General features: G+C 42.4%; 1 protein-coding gene across 6 annotated transcripts in view; it reads right to left on the minus strand.

Moving 5' to 3' along the window:
- Positions 1–246: 246 nt before the first annotated feature.
- DAO (D-amino acid oxidase) overlaps positions 247–15268 on the minus strand; it is an 83717-nt gene continuing 68695 nt past the window's right edge. For all 6 annotated transcript variants that reach the window (XM_082264210.1, XM_082264212.1, XM_082264213.1 and 3 more), the window contains exons 8-11: positions 11441–11523; positions 11200–11317; positions 9016–9114; positions 247–531 (exon numbers count right to left, since the gene is read on the minus strand). In XM_082264210.1, coding sequence (XP_082120336.1) covers positions 403–531; positions 9016–9114; positions 11200–11317; positions 11441–11523 — 429 coding nt within the window. In that variant the 3' untranslated portion in view covers positions 247–402. The remainder of the gene's footprint in view (positions 532–9015; positions 9115–11199; positions 11318–11440; positions 11524–15268) is intronic.

The following is a 15268-nucleotide window of genomic DNA, read 5'->3' on the forward strand; positions in this document are numbered from 1 at the left end:
ATATCATTCTGTAGTTATGCTTCGCCACATCTAAAAAAGTTATCACAAACATCTGCAGAATTTGTTATGTGGCTTAAACTCGCTTTTCCTTTAATGCAAAAATAAGGCACATCATTTCTTTACTGCCAACATTTGCTCACAAAAATATTCAGAGTATGGATAGATTAAGAGAATTCATTTTCCAGGATAATTTGTAATGTAAATTCAGTTAAGGTATTAGTAATCTATATTGAACACGGTTCTGTGTGTTCACTGTTATGTCTAGGCTCAAATAGTAAATTATTGAGTTCGCTGTATCTAACAATCTAGTATTATTGATGTATTAATCATGTTAAAGTCTCTTTTCAAAAGGTTAGAAGAACAATCCTGACATTTTTGGGAATGCAATGTGATCAATCACTTTCACAGCGAAGACTTGGGAAATCTGGATTTCTTTTCATCTACAATTTTCCCAAATAACTGGGCCGCCTCCAGTGCGCATCCCCAGTGGATGGTGAGACCATATCCGCCATGGCCATAATTATGTATGAGCTGTGAACAAAAAACAATGTTTCAGTAAATGTTTTAAGATATGATTTTCAGATATTCCAAGCTACTATACTTTCCATTATATTAACCACTTCAATACAGGACACTTTCACTCCCTTCCTGCCCAGGCCAATTTTCCCCTTTTAGCGCTGTTGCATTTTGAATGACAATTGCGCAGTCATGCAACACTGTACCTACACCAAATTTATGTCATTTTCCCCCCACAAATAGAGCTTTCTTTTGGTGGTATTTGATCACCTCTGGGTTTTTTCCTTTTTGCTAAACAAATAAAAAAAGACCAAAAAGTTTGAAAAAAAAAAAAAGTTTTTTTGTTTATGTTATACAATTTTGTAAATAAATAATTTTTTTCCTGCACTGATGAGCACTGATGAGACTGCACTGACAGACACTGATGAGGAGGCACTGATGGGGTGGCACTGATAGGCACTGATATGTGGCACTGATAGGTAGCACTGATATGCAGCATTGGTGGGCACTGATAGGCGGCACTGCTGGGCACTGATGGGTGGCATTGATGGGCACTGATAGGTGGCACTGATGGGCACTGATTGGTGGCACTGATGGGCACTAATAGGCACTGATAGGCGGCACTGGTGGGCACTGATGGGCACTGATAGGCGGCACTGACGGGCGGCACTGATGGGCACTGATAGGCGGCACTGGTGGGCAATAATGGGCACTGGTGGGCGACCCTGATAGATGGAAATGATGGGCACTGGTGGGCAGCACTGATAGGGAGGGCACTGGCGGGCAGCACTGATGGGGAGGGCAATGGGGGGCTCCCTGAGCCCTGATTGCCATCCCTGGTGGCCATAGTGGGCATCCCTGGGGTCATAGGTGGGCATCCCTGGGGTCATGGGTGGGCATCCCTGGTGATTCTAGTGGCACCCCCCCCCCCCGAGGGTCTGCACTGGTAATCAATGATCTGATTACCAGTGCCGACCCCCCCCCCCCCTGTCAGGGCAGCCGCCGATCAGCGCTCCTTTACTAATGCCTGTCAGGCACGAACTAAGGAAAGCCGATCAACGGCTCTTCCTGTTTACTATGTGACCAGCCATGATTGGACACGGCTGATCACATGGTAAAGAGCCTACGTCAGTAGGCTCTTTACCGAGATCAGAGATGCAGGGTGTCAGAGCGCAGAGCTGTATTATCCTGCCGCCGTCATATAACGTCCGGTCAGGATAATACAACCACAATCCCGCCGTCATTTTGCTATAGGGCGGGCAGGATGTGGTTAAAAAAAAAAACTTCTATTAAATAGATAAAATAGCATACTTCGGCTCAGCACAATCTAAAAAACTCTTTTCTATCCTTCCAAAGGTAATATATGCTGCTTACAAAATCCACCTTTAACTGCCACTGAATCCTTGTTTCTAATTTGCTCAATGGTAATCTATGCTGCTTTCAAAATCTTTACCTCTCTCCATTTAACACTGATGTTTAGTTTGCTTTATCCACTTGCCGACCGCCGCCCGACTATATATGGCGGCGGTCAGCCCCTCCCAGGCAAAGTGACGTACCGGTATGTCACTAGCCTGGGAGCAAATAGGGGGTGAGCGCTCGCCAACAGAGACGCACTCCCGCCCCCGCTCGTACCCGAAGAAGTCGGCGCGTGTGACCGGCGGACCCGATGTCCGCTGGTCACTCGCGATCGTCGGGTAGAGAGGGAGAAAGGCAGGCAGCTAATGTAAACAAAGCCGCCTGTCACTCTCCCCTGTGTAAAAGCACAGATCACTCGGTCCTGCTATGTAGGACCGTTGATCTGTGCTGTTACACACACAGCCACATCCAATGACAGTAAGAAACATGCCCCTAGGGACACACTTAACCCCTCCCTCTCCAATAAAGTTAACCCCTTCCCTCCCAGTGTCATTTTTACAGTAAAAGTGCATATGTATAGCACTGATTACTGTAGTAATGTCACTGGTACCCCCAAAAGTGTCAAAAATGTCAGTCAAGGGTCCGATCTGTCCGCCGCAATGTCGCATTACAAATGTCGCAAAAAAATTGCAGATCACTGCCATTACTCGTTAAAAAAAAAAACAACTAAAATGACAAAAATCTTTCCCTTAGTTAGTAAACGCAATAACTTTTGCGCAAACCAATCAAAATATGCTTATTGTGATTTTTTTTTACCAAATATAGGTAGCAGAAAACAAATTGGCCAAAAATTTAAAAAAATTTTGATTTTTACATTTTTTTGGGGGGGAATTTCATATAAAAAAATGTGAAAAATATTGTTATTTTTGCAAAATTGACGCTCTTTTTTTGTTTTGTTTCAAAAAAACGCACAGGTGATCAAATACCACCAAAAGAAAGCTCTGTTTGTGGGAAAAAAAGGACGTCAAATTCATGCGTCGCATGACCGCGTAATGGTCCATTAAAGTCACGCAGTGTCGAATCGCAAAATACCCCCTGGTCAGGAAGGGGGTAAAATCTTCTGGGGCTTAAGTGGTTAATATTACCTTATTGTCTATATCTAAATCATGAGCTGTTCTTATTTTATAACCCTGCCATTCTGCTCTCTTGCTGTTTCTTGTAGTCTGTCTTTGGTGTGAGAAGTTTGTTCTGTTACCCATATGTCCCTCCTATGCAATCCCAATTGAATAATTGGCAATACCCCCACCCAACTCAGTATAAATCTAGGACCTTTCTTGGGGATGCACAGGCAGGGGTCGCACAGGTAGGGATTGCATTGGCAACTATCATCTTGGATAAAGTATTATTATTGGATTAAGTATTACACTTCGGCTCAGCACATCAGCGAATGCACAAAGCGAACATCCAAAGTAGACAACTGCAAAACACTAAACAGACTACAAGTGACCTGATTCTCCAATCAACTTTTCCATCGCTCATTCAGTTTACTTCTCAATCTCACCACCCTGTATTATGAAATCCCTAATTCTCCTTCTCATATTTGCATCCTTTCTCCTAAAACGTTCTCTCCTTCACCCCTCTTCTCCGCCACACAGCTTGTATATATATCGCCCTCACTCGTATCCTAACATTATTACTGCACTCATCAATTCCTGCTGTTTCTGAACCCACACACCAATGAAACCTCCAGGACACTGAGACATGTCCCCCCACATAAGTGACACTCCCATGTCACCTCTTCTGCTTCTCCTAACCTCTGGAGATATTTCCCCAAATCCTGGACCCCCATCATTTACATTTGGCCAACATACCTGGCACCCCTTATCCTCTGACAGCAACCGATATCCACACAATCTGGTATCTATTCCCCTTCTGCCTAGAGCCAGCCTCCCCTTCTCCTGCATCCTCTGGAATGCCTGCTCTGTTGTAACAAACTCACCTCTCTCCATGACCTATTTATCACAAACACCTTCAACCTACTTGCAATTACTGAGACCTGGCTTCAAGAATCTGACTCTTATTCTCCTGCTGCCCTCTCCCATGGTGGCCTCCTGTGGACTCCCTCTTCCAGGCCTAGTGGACAGAAAGGAGGTTGGGTTGGAATTCTCCTTTCCCCTCAAAGCACTTTTCAGGTTCTTCATCCACCCCCCTCTTTGTCCCTCTCCTCATTTGAAGCTCACTGTATTCGTCTATTTTCTCCAGGTTCGTTGAGAATTGCTGTTATCTATTGGCCTCCTGGACCAGTATCAGGCTGCCTTGATGACTTCTCTGCCTTTGTACCCTACTTTTTCCCTTCTGAAACTCCCACAATCATTCTTGGTGACTTCACCATCCATGTTAATCTTAACACTCCTGCTACATCAAAACTTCTGAGCCTAACCTCCTCTTTTGACCAAAAACAATGGACACACGCTTCTACTCACTTGAATGGCAACTGCCTTGACCTCACGTTCTCTTACCTATGCACTCCTCGCAACCTCTCCAACATTCCATTCCCTCTCTCTGATCACTACCTCGTTAGTTTCACTCTCTCCTTGTCCTCCTCCTTGCCTTCCAACTACCAAACAATTACCCATAGAAACCTTCGCCATCATAACCCTTCACTTCTTTATTCTGCTACAGATTGTCTCCACAACACAATCTCATCCCTGTCCTGCCACAACCTGGCCACTTCTGTCTACAACAGTTCACTGTCATCCACCCTAGATACCTAGGTCCACCTCACTACAGAATCAGGCTCTGACTGCTACAACCCTGGCAGACAGACAATACCAGAAGCCTCAAAATACATAGCTGCGCACTTGAGTGTCTGTGGCATAAGACTAAGTCACAGCAAGATTTCAGCCTATATAAATTTGTCCTCCGATAAAAACAATTCCTGCCTCCACACTGCCAAACAGAGCTATTTTTATCACTCTCATTAACACCCTCTCACACATTTCCCATTAACTCTTTTCTACCTTCACCCACTAACATACTCACTGCCCATGAGATTGCCAATCACTTCAAAAATAAGATTGATACAATTCGTGACAAGATCTCTACTCTACAGATATCTCCCTCACCTTACACTCCTTGTCCTCCTGCACAATCAATACTTCCCTTGTTTAACCCAACTACTGTAGAGGAAGTCACTAAAGTACTTTCGAACGTCCACCTAATTTCCTGCCCCCTGGACCCTGTTCCTTCTCAAATACTAAGGTCACCCTCTGGCTCTAGCTTACACTCTTTAACTCATATCTTCAACCTCTCCCTCTCCACTGACATCTTCCCAAACCCTCTAAAACATGCACTAGTCACTCCAATACCAAAGAAAGCCTCCCTAGACCCTACAAATCAGTAGACCTCACCAATCTTAACAACCTATGACCCATCTCCTTACTCCCTTTTGCCTCCAAACTCCTTGAACGTCTAGTCTACAACCGACTAAGCAAGCACCTCATTGAGAATAATCTTCTTGATCCCCTTCAGTCTGGATTTCACGGGCAGCACTCCACAGAAACTTCTCTCCTAAAACTCACAAATGACTTACTAACACCTAAAATCAATGGTCACTACTCCATACTCCTACTCTTGGACCTCTCTGCTGCCTTTGATATAGTTGACCACCCCCTCCTCCTCAAAAAACTCAATTTGCCTGGTCTTCGTGACTGCGTTCTCCATTGGTTCAAATCTTAACTATCTAATCGCACCTTCAGTGTCACTTACAATTGCACTTACTCCTCTGCAGCTCCTCTTACCGTTGGGGTCCCCCCAAGAGTTCTGTCCTTGGACCTCTACTATTTTCGATCTACACCTCCTCCCTGGGTCAGCTAATAGCCTCCCATGGCTTCCACTACCATTTCTATGCTGATAACACCCAAATCTCTCTCTCTACTCCTCAGCTCACACCATCAGTCTCCTCCCGCATCACTGATTTACTAACAGACATATCAGCCTGGATGTCACACCACTTCCTCAAACTGAATCTATCTAAAACCGAGCTCATAATATTTCCTCCTCCATGTGCCCCTTCCCCTGAATTCTCTGTCAAGATCAATGGAACAACTATCAGTGCTTCCACACATGCCAGGGTTCTAGGGGTAACCATGGACTCTGCACTGTCCTTTCAGGCCCACATCCAATCCCTGTCCAAATCATGCCACCTTAACCTCTGCAACATCTCTAGAATATGCCCCTTTTTAACCAAAGACACCACCAAGCTTCTAATTCGCTCCCTGGTTATCTCTCGCCTCAACTACTCCAACTCCCTTCTCATTGAATTACCTTTACATAGACTATCCCCCCCCCCTACAGTCCTTACCAACCTTTCAGTGTCCTTCGCCCCTCTCTGCCAATTCCTTCACTGGCTTCCACTCACCCAATGAATAAACTTCAAAGTACTAACAATAGTTTACAATGCCATCCACAACTCTGTCCCCAGCTACATCATTAACCTGATCTCAAAATATCAACCAAGCCACTCTTATTGGTCCTCCCAAGACCTCCTGCTCTCTAGCACCCTTGTCACCTCCTCCCATGCTCGCCCCCAGGATTTCTCCAGAGCTTCTCCCATCCTTTGGAATTCTCTACCCCATTCTGTCCAACTGTCCCCTAATCTATCCATCTTTAGACAATCCCTGAAAACCCTTCTCTTTAAAGAAGCCTACCCATCTTCTAACGAATACACTGTTTCACTTTCTCCATCAGCTCATCCCCCACAGCTATTACCTTTTGTATCAATTGACCCTCCATTTTAGATAGTAGGCTCCAACAAGCAGGGCCCTCTGATTCCTTTTGTACCAAATTGTATTGTAACTGTAATGTCTGCCTTCATTTTGTAAAGCGCTGCGCAAACTGTTGGTGCTAAATAAATCCTGTATACAAAATATAATAATAATAATATAATAATAATTGCTTACATTAGCTAACCATTAACTGCCATTACTAAGAACAATATTATTCAAGAATGATAGGCTGGAAATTTACTCTGAACTTCTCTAATTCTAAGTACACTTCATTTTCTAAGCACATTCTAAAGACAACATACTGTATATATTTTCTGTATTGAGGGTACACTGGGATTTATTGAGAAAAGAGAAACATAAAATTGCTCTATAGCCTTTCAAAGAATTCAGCCAAATTGTTGAACCCATAAACTACACTACACTACACCACTAACAACACCACTACTTTAGTTTTGCCACATGTGACTGCATAGTTTGGGCCAGGAACTTATCGAAAATCTCATTCCATTTCCTACCTTCCTGAGAATTATTTTCCCCTGCATCCCTTTAATTTCCATTCCAACACCCTGCCTGCATGTCCAATTACAATCTGACATATATTGGTAACCTTAGCTGCACATAAATCCAAGGTTCTCCATAAGGAGGGAGCAGAAACAAAGATGAAATCAAGAGAGATAGATAATTATGTGCAAATGGCATGGGGAAAATACATAAAATAGGTCAGAAGATAAGAAATAGCAGAATGAATACGAGAGCCAAAAAATAGTGCAAAATGGGAATTGTCTGATCAGAATCGTTTTCTTGTTTGCTTTGCTCAATTTTCAGCAAAATAGATGCAAAATGGTGTATGGGGTTTTTGTAACGTTTATACTACTGTCTGTGTCTCTGTTCTGATAATTTCCCCTCACTCCCTTTTGTTGTTACTGTGCAACCTGTGTCAGAACATGATGAGAAATTTCCCCAACAAGTACACAGAGAATAAAGTATCAATGAAGGAGGGTTAGATCAATAGTCATTTTTTTACATATGTGTGTGTGTCCCCGTAGTAAAACCCCTCAGTTACTATACCAGTGAATAGTACACTTTGAACAGGAACTTTGGAAATTTTTTCCAAATGAAGTCACAGACAACTGAAAAAAACTGCCAGGAGATCAGATGGCATTAGTGTATAACGCAGTCATTCTCAACCAGGGGCGTAACTACAAGGGTTGCAGGGGTTGCAATTGCTACCGGGCCCCATGCTCCAGGGGGCCTGTGCGGATCCCCTGTACACCTAGATAGGAGGGGTGGGGGCAGCATGTAGAGAAATCACTTTCCTCCTTTTTCCTCCTGTAGCTGCAAAAGGAAAATGGAGGAGATTGGTTCCTCTGTGTGCTTCCCCCGCCACTCCCCCTATCCAGTTTACTTGTGTTCCCCTGTCTCTGGGCCCTCGAGTGCTCCCCGGTCCCCCCCCCCCCAATGTGCTCCCTACCCTCCCCTGCCAGCTGATGCAGAGAATGTGTCACAATAGAGAACCAGAAAGGGGTCAGTAAATATGTAATTTACCAGCTCCTTCCTTTTCTGATTGGACAGAGTCATAGTCACTGACATTGTAAAAAAATAAAATGATAAAAAATAATACAATTAAAATACCAAAAAATAAAAACTACTGACACCAGTGGGTGAGCTTCCAGGATCGCAAAGGTCACACTTGCAACCGGGCCCTGGCATTCCACCACCGTGGGGAGGCCCCAAGATGGCAGGAAGGGGGCCCACTGCAGAACTTGTGAAAGGTTCCCGCTGTGGGGATCGTAATAAAGGGCCCTGCAATGAGAGTAAAGGGCCCCAGGATCAGTGGGAAGAGCCCCAGGCTTAAAGGGAAGCGCCCCGGCCAGAGGTCTGGAGGGCCCTTATTGGTTTTTTGCACCAGGGCCCTGACGGTTCTAGTTACGCCTCTGTTCTCAACCTTTTTGCTCTTTAGGAACCCTTGAAATAATTTTCAGGTAATTCATGGTGAAACCAATTTATTGGAGGTCAGTGAGAAAAACATCTATTTTATTGGTTGACAGTTATAAGAATGCTCACTTAGAGTAGTGGTCAGAATGTCTCCCTTATATTTAGCTAGAGGATTGTTAATGTTATGCCGCTGACTCTGCCAAGTTATGTTAGCCCAGGAACTATGCAGGCACCATCAAATGGGTGGTCAATCAGCCACAGCTCTAGGAACCCCTAGTAAATTCTAGAGGAACCCTTGGGGTCCACAGAACCCTGGTTGAAAATGACTGGTATAACCTATGATAGCAGTTGTTCATGTTAATAACTTGTGTTTGCCAAAATGTGTAAAAGCTCAAAAAACTAACATATTAGATGCACTTACTTCACTCTTAACAGGTCCTGAGACAAAGGGTTCTCTCTCCAGCCTCACTTTACTTCGTGAAGGTCTCAGTCCTGTCCAGTCATGCACAATCTTTGCATTCTGCATATTGAAAAAAAAACACTTAATAGAAAAAAAAATTCAGATCAAAGGGTATGCTTAAAACCCATCTTGGCTCAATATATCCCAAACAAAAGAAAGTGTTGTCTGGATTTCCACATGCATATTAAAACTGTGTGTAGTTAATATAATCACACCTAACGGGGAAGTTAACTGCTGAAATTAAGTTTGCTATATTTAAACCCTCACCCCGTTGCAATTACAATATTTTTTTTTATTATTATTTTTTCCCAGGGCCAGCCTCCTGCCTAAGCTGGAAAGACATGTCCCTGGTTCTGCAGCCTACCGGGATTCCCACATCACATCTCCCAGGAGGTTGCAGGACCAGGCACACAAAGGGACCCTGGCTATGTCACCTACACAGTGGATCACACCAGGACAATGCTGTGTAAAAGGGTGTGTGTGTGTTTTTTTTTTTTTTTTTTTTCAAAGACAAGACAAGGGTGTGTTTTTAACCACTTAAGCCCCGGAGGATTTGGCTGCTAAACGACCAGGGGGTATTTTGCGATTCGGCACTGCGTGACTTTAACGGACAATTGCGCGGTCGTGCAACGCTGTACCTAAACGAATTTGGCATCCTTTTTTTCCCACAAACAGAGCTTTCTTTTGGCGGTATTTGATCACCTGTGCGATTTTTTGATCACGCGCTATAAACAAAAAAAGAGCGTAAATTTTGCAAAAATAGCAATATTTTTCCCTTTTTTTTATATGAAATTCCCCCAAAAAAAATGTAAAAATCAAAATTTTTTAACATTTTCGGCCAATTTGTTTTATGCTACCTATGTTTGGTAAAAAAAATCGCAAAAAGCGTATTTTGATTGGTTTGCGCAAAAGTTATTGCGTTTACTAACTAAGGGAAAGATTTTTGTCATTTTTGTTGTTTTTTTTTTTTAACGCGTAATGGCAGCGATCTGCGATTTTTTTTGCGGTACTGCGACATTGCGGCGGACAGATCGGACCCTTGACTGACATTTTTGACACTTTTGGGGTTACCAGTGACATTTCTACAGTAATCAGTGCTATACATATGCACTGTTACTGTAAAAATACACTGGTAGTGAAGGGGTTAACTTTATTTGAGAGGGAGGGGCTGTGTGTGTCCCTAGGGGCGTGATTCTAACTGTGATTGGCTGTGGCTTCAGCTGTATGCAGAGTGATCAACGGATCTACATAGTAGATCCATATGATCATCTCTCATACAGAGGGGAGAATGTTTACACAAGCTGCCTGACTTTCTCCCTCTCCCCCGCCGATCGCAGAGTGGCCGGCGGACATCGCGGACATCGCGGCGCGCGCTCGCTCCCTAGACCCTCACAAGCTAGTGACGTAGCCCTACGTCACTTTGCCTGTGAGGGGCTGACCGCCGACGTAGATAGTCGTGCGGCGGTCGGCAAGTGGTTAAGGTTAAACAATACAGTTAAGAGGGGGGAAAAAATACATAGGGGGAGGGTGAAGTTCTGGCTTAAGGGAGCCTTAAATCTGAAGTTCTGATATTTCAGGGTACAATATATTGGATATTATTTTACTGTATACATGTACGTAAAGTGGAACTACACTGTGCCCGAGCAACTCAAAAAAACAAAAACACTATTTAGTTTATTTTTAATATTCAAAGCAAACTCATCCAATTATGTCTTCATACTTTATTTTGCTCTATTTTCACTTTGAAAAACACCACCTAGCATTTCTGGCAGTGGCCATCATAAATAAGGGCAGATAATTCATGTAGTATTTACTTCCTGGAATACATCTGCCCTTAGCTCATTCATGCAGACAGGAGGGTGTGCTTAGCTGAGAAAACCCTTCTCCCCTCCTAAAGGCACCTGGGATGTATGATGTTTGCCTAAGCTTGGAAACCATAAAGTAAAGGGAAAAAATGTAAAACAAGTTTAACAAAAGTAAGTACAATATAATTTCCAATCTATTTATTAATGATACAGCATAAGGATTAAAAATAGCCAATGTTGAATGAGAGAGTGAAGTTCCACTTTAACTTTTTTTGCCTAACTGTTTGATTACCAGGCATTGTTATTATAGACTGTAGAGAACTGAATAATTATCACTAACCTTAAGACTAGGAACCAGCTGACAGCAGCTTTCCCAAATCCATTTATGATCATCAGACACATCCTCCTCATTCCAGTTCCCTAGCTGGTAAATTCCTCCTAGAGTGACCATCTGAGACCTGTACATACAGTATACTAAGTATGGTGAATGAACTATTTTATCACTTCCACCATAAGACATACAGTATTTCATTAAACACATGAATTTTATAGCATGGCCAGCTTTAGCCTACTATACTCACCCAGGAATAATGTATGGTGTAGTATATACACCCGTCGCTAGATCATGAGTTACAATGAAGTGTTTCATCCAAGGAGCAAGAACCTAAAACATAACAGCTTTGTCACACAATATATTTGTAACTATCATAATTTACGTGCCTTTCTGATGAGCCATATCTCCTGTAAACAAAAAGCCTCCAGGTCTACTACATATATTGCATGTTTTTTTTTTTTTTTATCAAAGATAGAAATAACACCTTTTTCCTATAGACTGCTGACATTGTTTAAAATGACAGCCCAACTGTTTAGTCCCACCTAGTGGGTTTGTACCAAAGTAAAAAAAAAAATAAAAATAACCAAATGTTATTCATGTTGGGAGTATGAGGTCATCACACCACTCACTCAAACAGTAATAAAAGTAGTTAAATAACTCTTATGTTTTCCATTTGTATTTAAAGTCGTCCTGAAGTCAAATAGTGAAGATTTGCTATGTTATTGGGTAAGTCTAGAAGTGAGCCAGTACACTAAAAAATATCTGTAGTTTTGTATATATTTGTATCATATCCCCCTTGGAAGACACGTTGACCCTGTGTCGTGCGCGTAGGGGAGGGGAGCGGACAGTATCACTGCCAATTCCAGGAAGGAAAGGAGCAAGCACACAGGGGATCCCCATTCTCACCATATTGCCATCACATTTAATCGCCATTAAAGATGTTGTATGTTTGGTACACTTGAAGCACCCACTAAATGTGAGTACATTACTGCTTTTATTTAATAAAACTTGTTTGAAAGTTATAAGCACTATTGGAGTCTCCCCATTTCTTTAATTTGACATTGCATGGTAATATGAGGGACATCAACTAAGGTGAAATAACCCCCTGGAAGGCCGATAGACCACCGACTCCACGAAAGGTGACCCTGAGAGGGCAATCTGCACTTTATGACCTAGCTTAATCGCTAGGTCGCAGGAGTGGAGGTGAGAACCCAGACACACAGGGTGTTGTGGTGGAGGTCACTACAGAGGCTGTTATTGGATGCACAGTTTTAATGGACTATTCATAAGAAGCCTATGGGAAGTGAAATATCCAGCACTGAAAAATAGCACTTGGCACTTTTTTCACTATTCAATTTTGGATACAGTTTTCACTTGGATAATTCACGCATGATTATTAGTTTTCCAATTTTTATATAATTACTCATTGTTGATTATATAGGCACACTATGCACTTTACATTTGATGATTGATTATCGCTACAAATATTGAATGCACTTTATTTATAATAATTTAACACCTTTTATACTTATTGATCATATTTTGCACATATACATATATGTTCATGGAGCACTTTATATTGCGCGGCATTATTTAAGTTTATTTTGATCATATACACTTTAGAGAGAGTGCTGTGCTTGCTGCAATACCCAGAGGAAAGTGCTAGACCTGTTTTAGCTCGCAGGAATATCTATTTGTAAAAGTAATTAAATAACTCTTACATTTTCCATTTGTATTTAAAGTCGTCCTGAACTCAAATAGTGAAGATTTTCTATGTATTGGGTAAGTCTAGAAGTGAGGAAATAGAAAAAAGATAACACTAGGCTAAAAAGTGTATCTCCCCCGCGCCAAGGAAAAAAGGTTGCTAAAAACCAATATGAATAGATTATAAATAAATTAATTAATTAAATAAATAAATAGTGTATGGCAGCTGCTGTAAAGTGAATAATGGGTGACAGGAAAATAGCCTAGGCTATATACAGCGCTTGCCCCAAATTAATCAAAATGACTATAAATTATTATTAAAATTATAAATTGATGTATAAACGAATAGTGGTAATATTCAGTGCCATATTAAGTGAAATTCAAAGCAATAAAGGCACGTAAAATGTGGATAGTCCCACAAATAAATAATATAAATAAAGTCTCTTCAAATAGTGATCAAGTGCAAAGTGCTTCGTGCTCAATAATCAAAGGTTCGTGACTTTCATAACGTGGATTCCTTTTTTCCAGTGGCTTGTGGTAAAATTGAATGACTTACCAGAAATATTGGGTCTTATGTGCTGTATAGCACTAAGACCTACAGTGCTTGGAGGCTTTCCAGGCCAATAGGGGGTCCCCTTTTGAATGCTCCTGGTGGGATGCGGGTCAGGTCCCTCCTCACCCGGTCTCAATCCTCAGGATATGGGGTTATAAAAAGAAAAGACTCCAGATAGTGTAACTACGTTTTAAAAGGTTTATTTTCCAAGCAGAGTTAAAAAAGGAGCAAAGAAATGGCTCCAGAATACAGGCAAATCGCTTCCTAGCACTTCCTGGCAGAGTGGCGAACGGAGTGTTCCGGCTTGCGTTCCACGTTAGTGCGTAACGTGCCAATGTGCGTTTCAAGACCTTGATGCGTTTTGTCACTTCCTGTGACGTTATCAAAAGGTAGGTTGGAAGGGCAGAGGACAAGGGTCAGTAGGAAGGTGTACAAGGGGTCAGCAGGGCAGAACCAGGTCAGCAAAGCAAAGACTAGGAGTCAATAAGGCAGTGTTTTGTGGCTGTGGCAGAAATTATATCCTCTGGTGCCCCACAACTGTGTGCAATGTGGTTGTGGTGTGCTAGTGTGGGGTTCTAGGGGTTAAAGCTGGCGCTGAGGAGGTGACTTAAAGTCATGTGTGTTAGTGACGCAACGCGTCGAGAGAAGCCAGGTGACGTCACTTCCGGTCTACGGTCGAGACCGGAAGTATCGGAGGTTACCGCATCGGCGGTTACTGAACTGTTTTTACCCCAACTGTAAGTTTTGCATACTTGTTTTAAAAAAATAATCCCTACATACTTCAGGATGAGTGCCCGTTCATTTTTTTGAGTGCACTGGAGGAGTGGAGGAGGACAGACAGGCATTTCCAAATGAGACGGACAACATCCACTTAAAGGATACCCCTGAAATTCCATTAGAGATTTCCACCAGTGGAAGAAAAGCAGATATATTGGTCCAGTGATCTACTATCACAAAAACACCTTTAAAGGTGTTTGTGGAGGTAAGCGGCCACTGCACCCATATTAGGATATAGCTCACTTTTAGTGGCACGGTTCACTTGCAGAAGTTCCACGAAAGTCACCAAAACTTTTTTTTGTTGTGAAGAGTCACGAGATTCACCCCTCTGTTTCAAGCATGGACTAATTTATCACCATCACTTCACGATTATTACCATTATCTTTTCATTGATTCATTTATTGATTGTTATTTTGTATGTGGATATCGTATCATCACTTCACGAACTTATCTTTATTTGTTTTTTATACACTTATGAATATGATTTGCATTTTTATCACCCATCACTAAAAGTCACTAGTGGATTCATTTATATATTTTTGTATTCACCTTATCTATATATTGAAACGTGTATTGCAGTACCGCTAGGATCTTGTGCTATATATATAGCTTTGGGAATTTATCCCCTGGACCAACATTTAGCAAGACAGGGACTGATTTTCCCTCTTTTTTCTTCTTATCCTTCTAATAAGTGGTGTCACTTTAGAATTGGCTGCCAATCTCAGGAATCTTGGTCCTATCACACAGATTCCACTTCACTCCCACTCTTTCCCTATACCCCATTGGCAGCGCATTGGCTTCCTCTTTTCTGAATCTATCTTCAGGACACTCTCACTAGCATCCTCTTCCTGCTGATACCCGCCCACTGACTATCCTAGGAGCAGGGGTGGCCCCCTCAGGTCAGGCCCCTTGACACGAGTTTCAGTACTTAGTGTACAGATCCTCCAGTGCCTCCCCTCTCAGTTAGCTTCTCTGGACCTCTGGTTCAGCTTCTAACTGCCACTGAGGCCGCATAGCACCTCTACAGAAGAGGAGGCAACC

The sequence above is a fragment of the Pelophylax lessonae genome, assembly GCF_965119305.1.
Source record: "Pelophylax lessonae genome assembly, chromosome: 1".
Taxonomy (NCBI): Eukaryota; Metazoa; Chordata; class Amphibia; order Anura; family Ranidae; genus Pelophylax; species Pelophylax lessonae.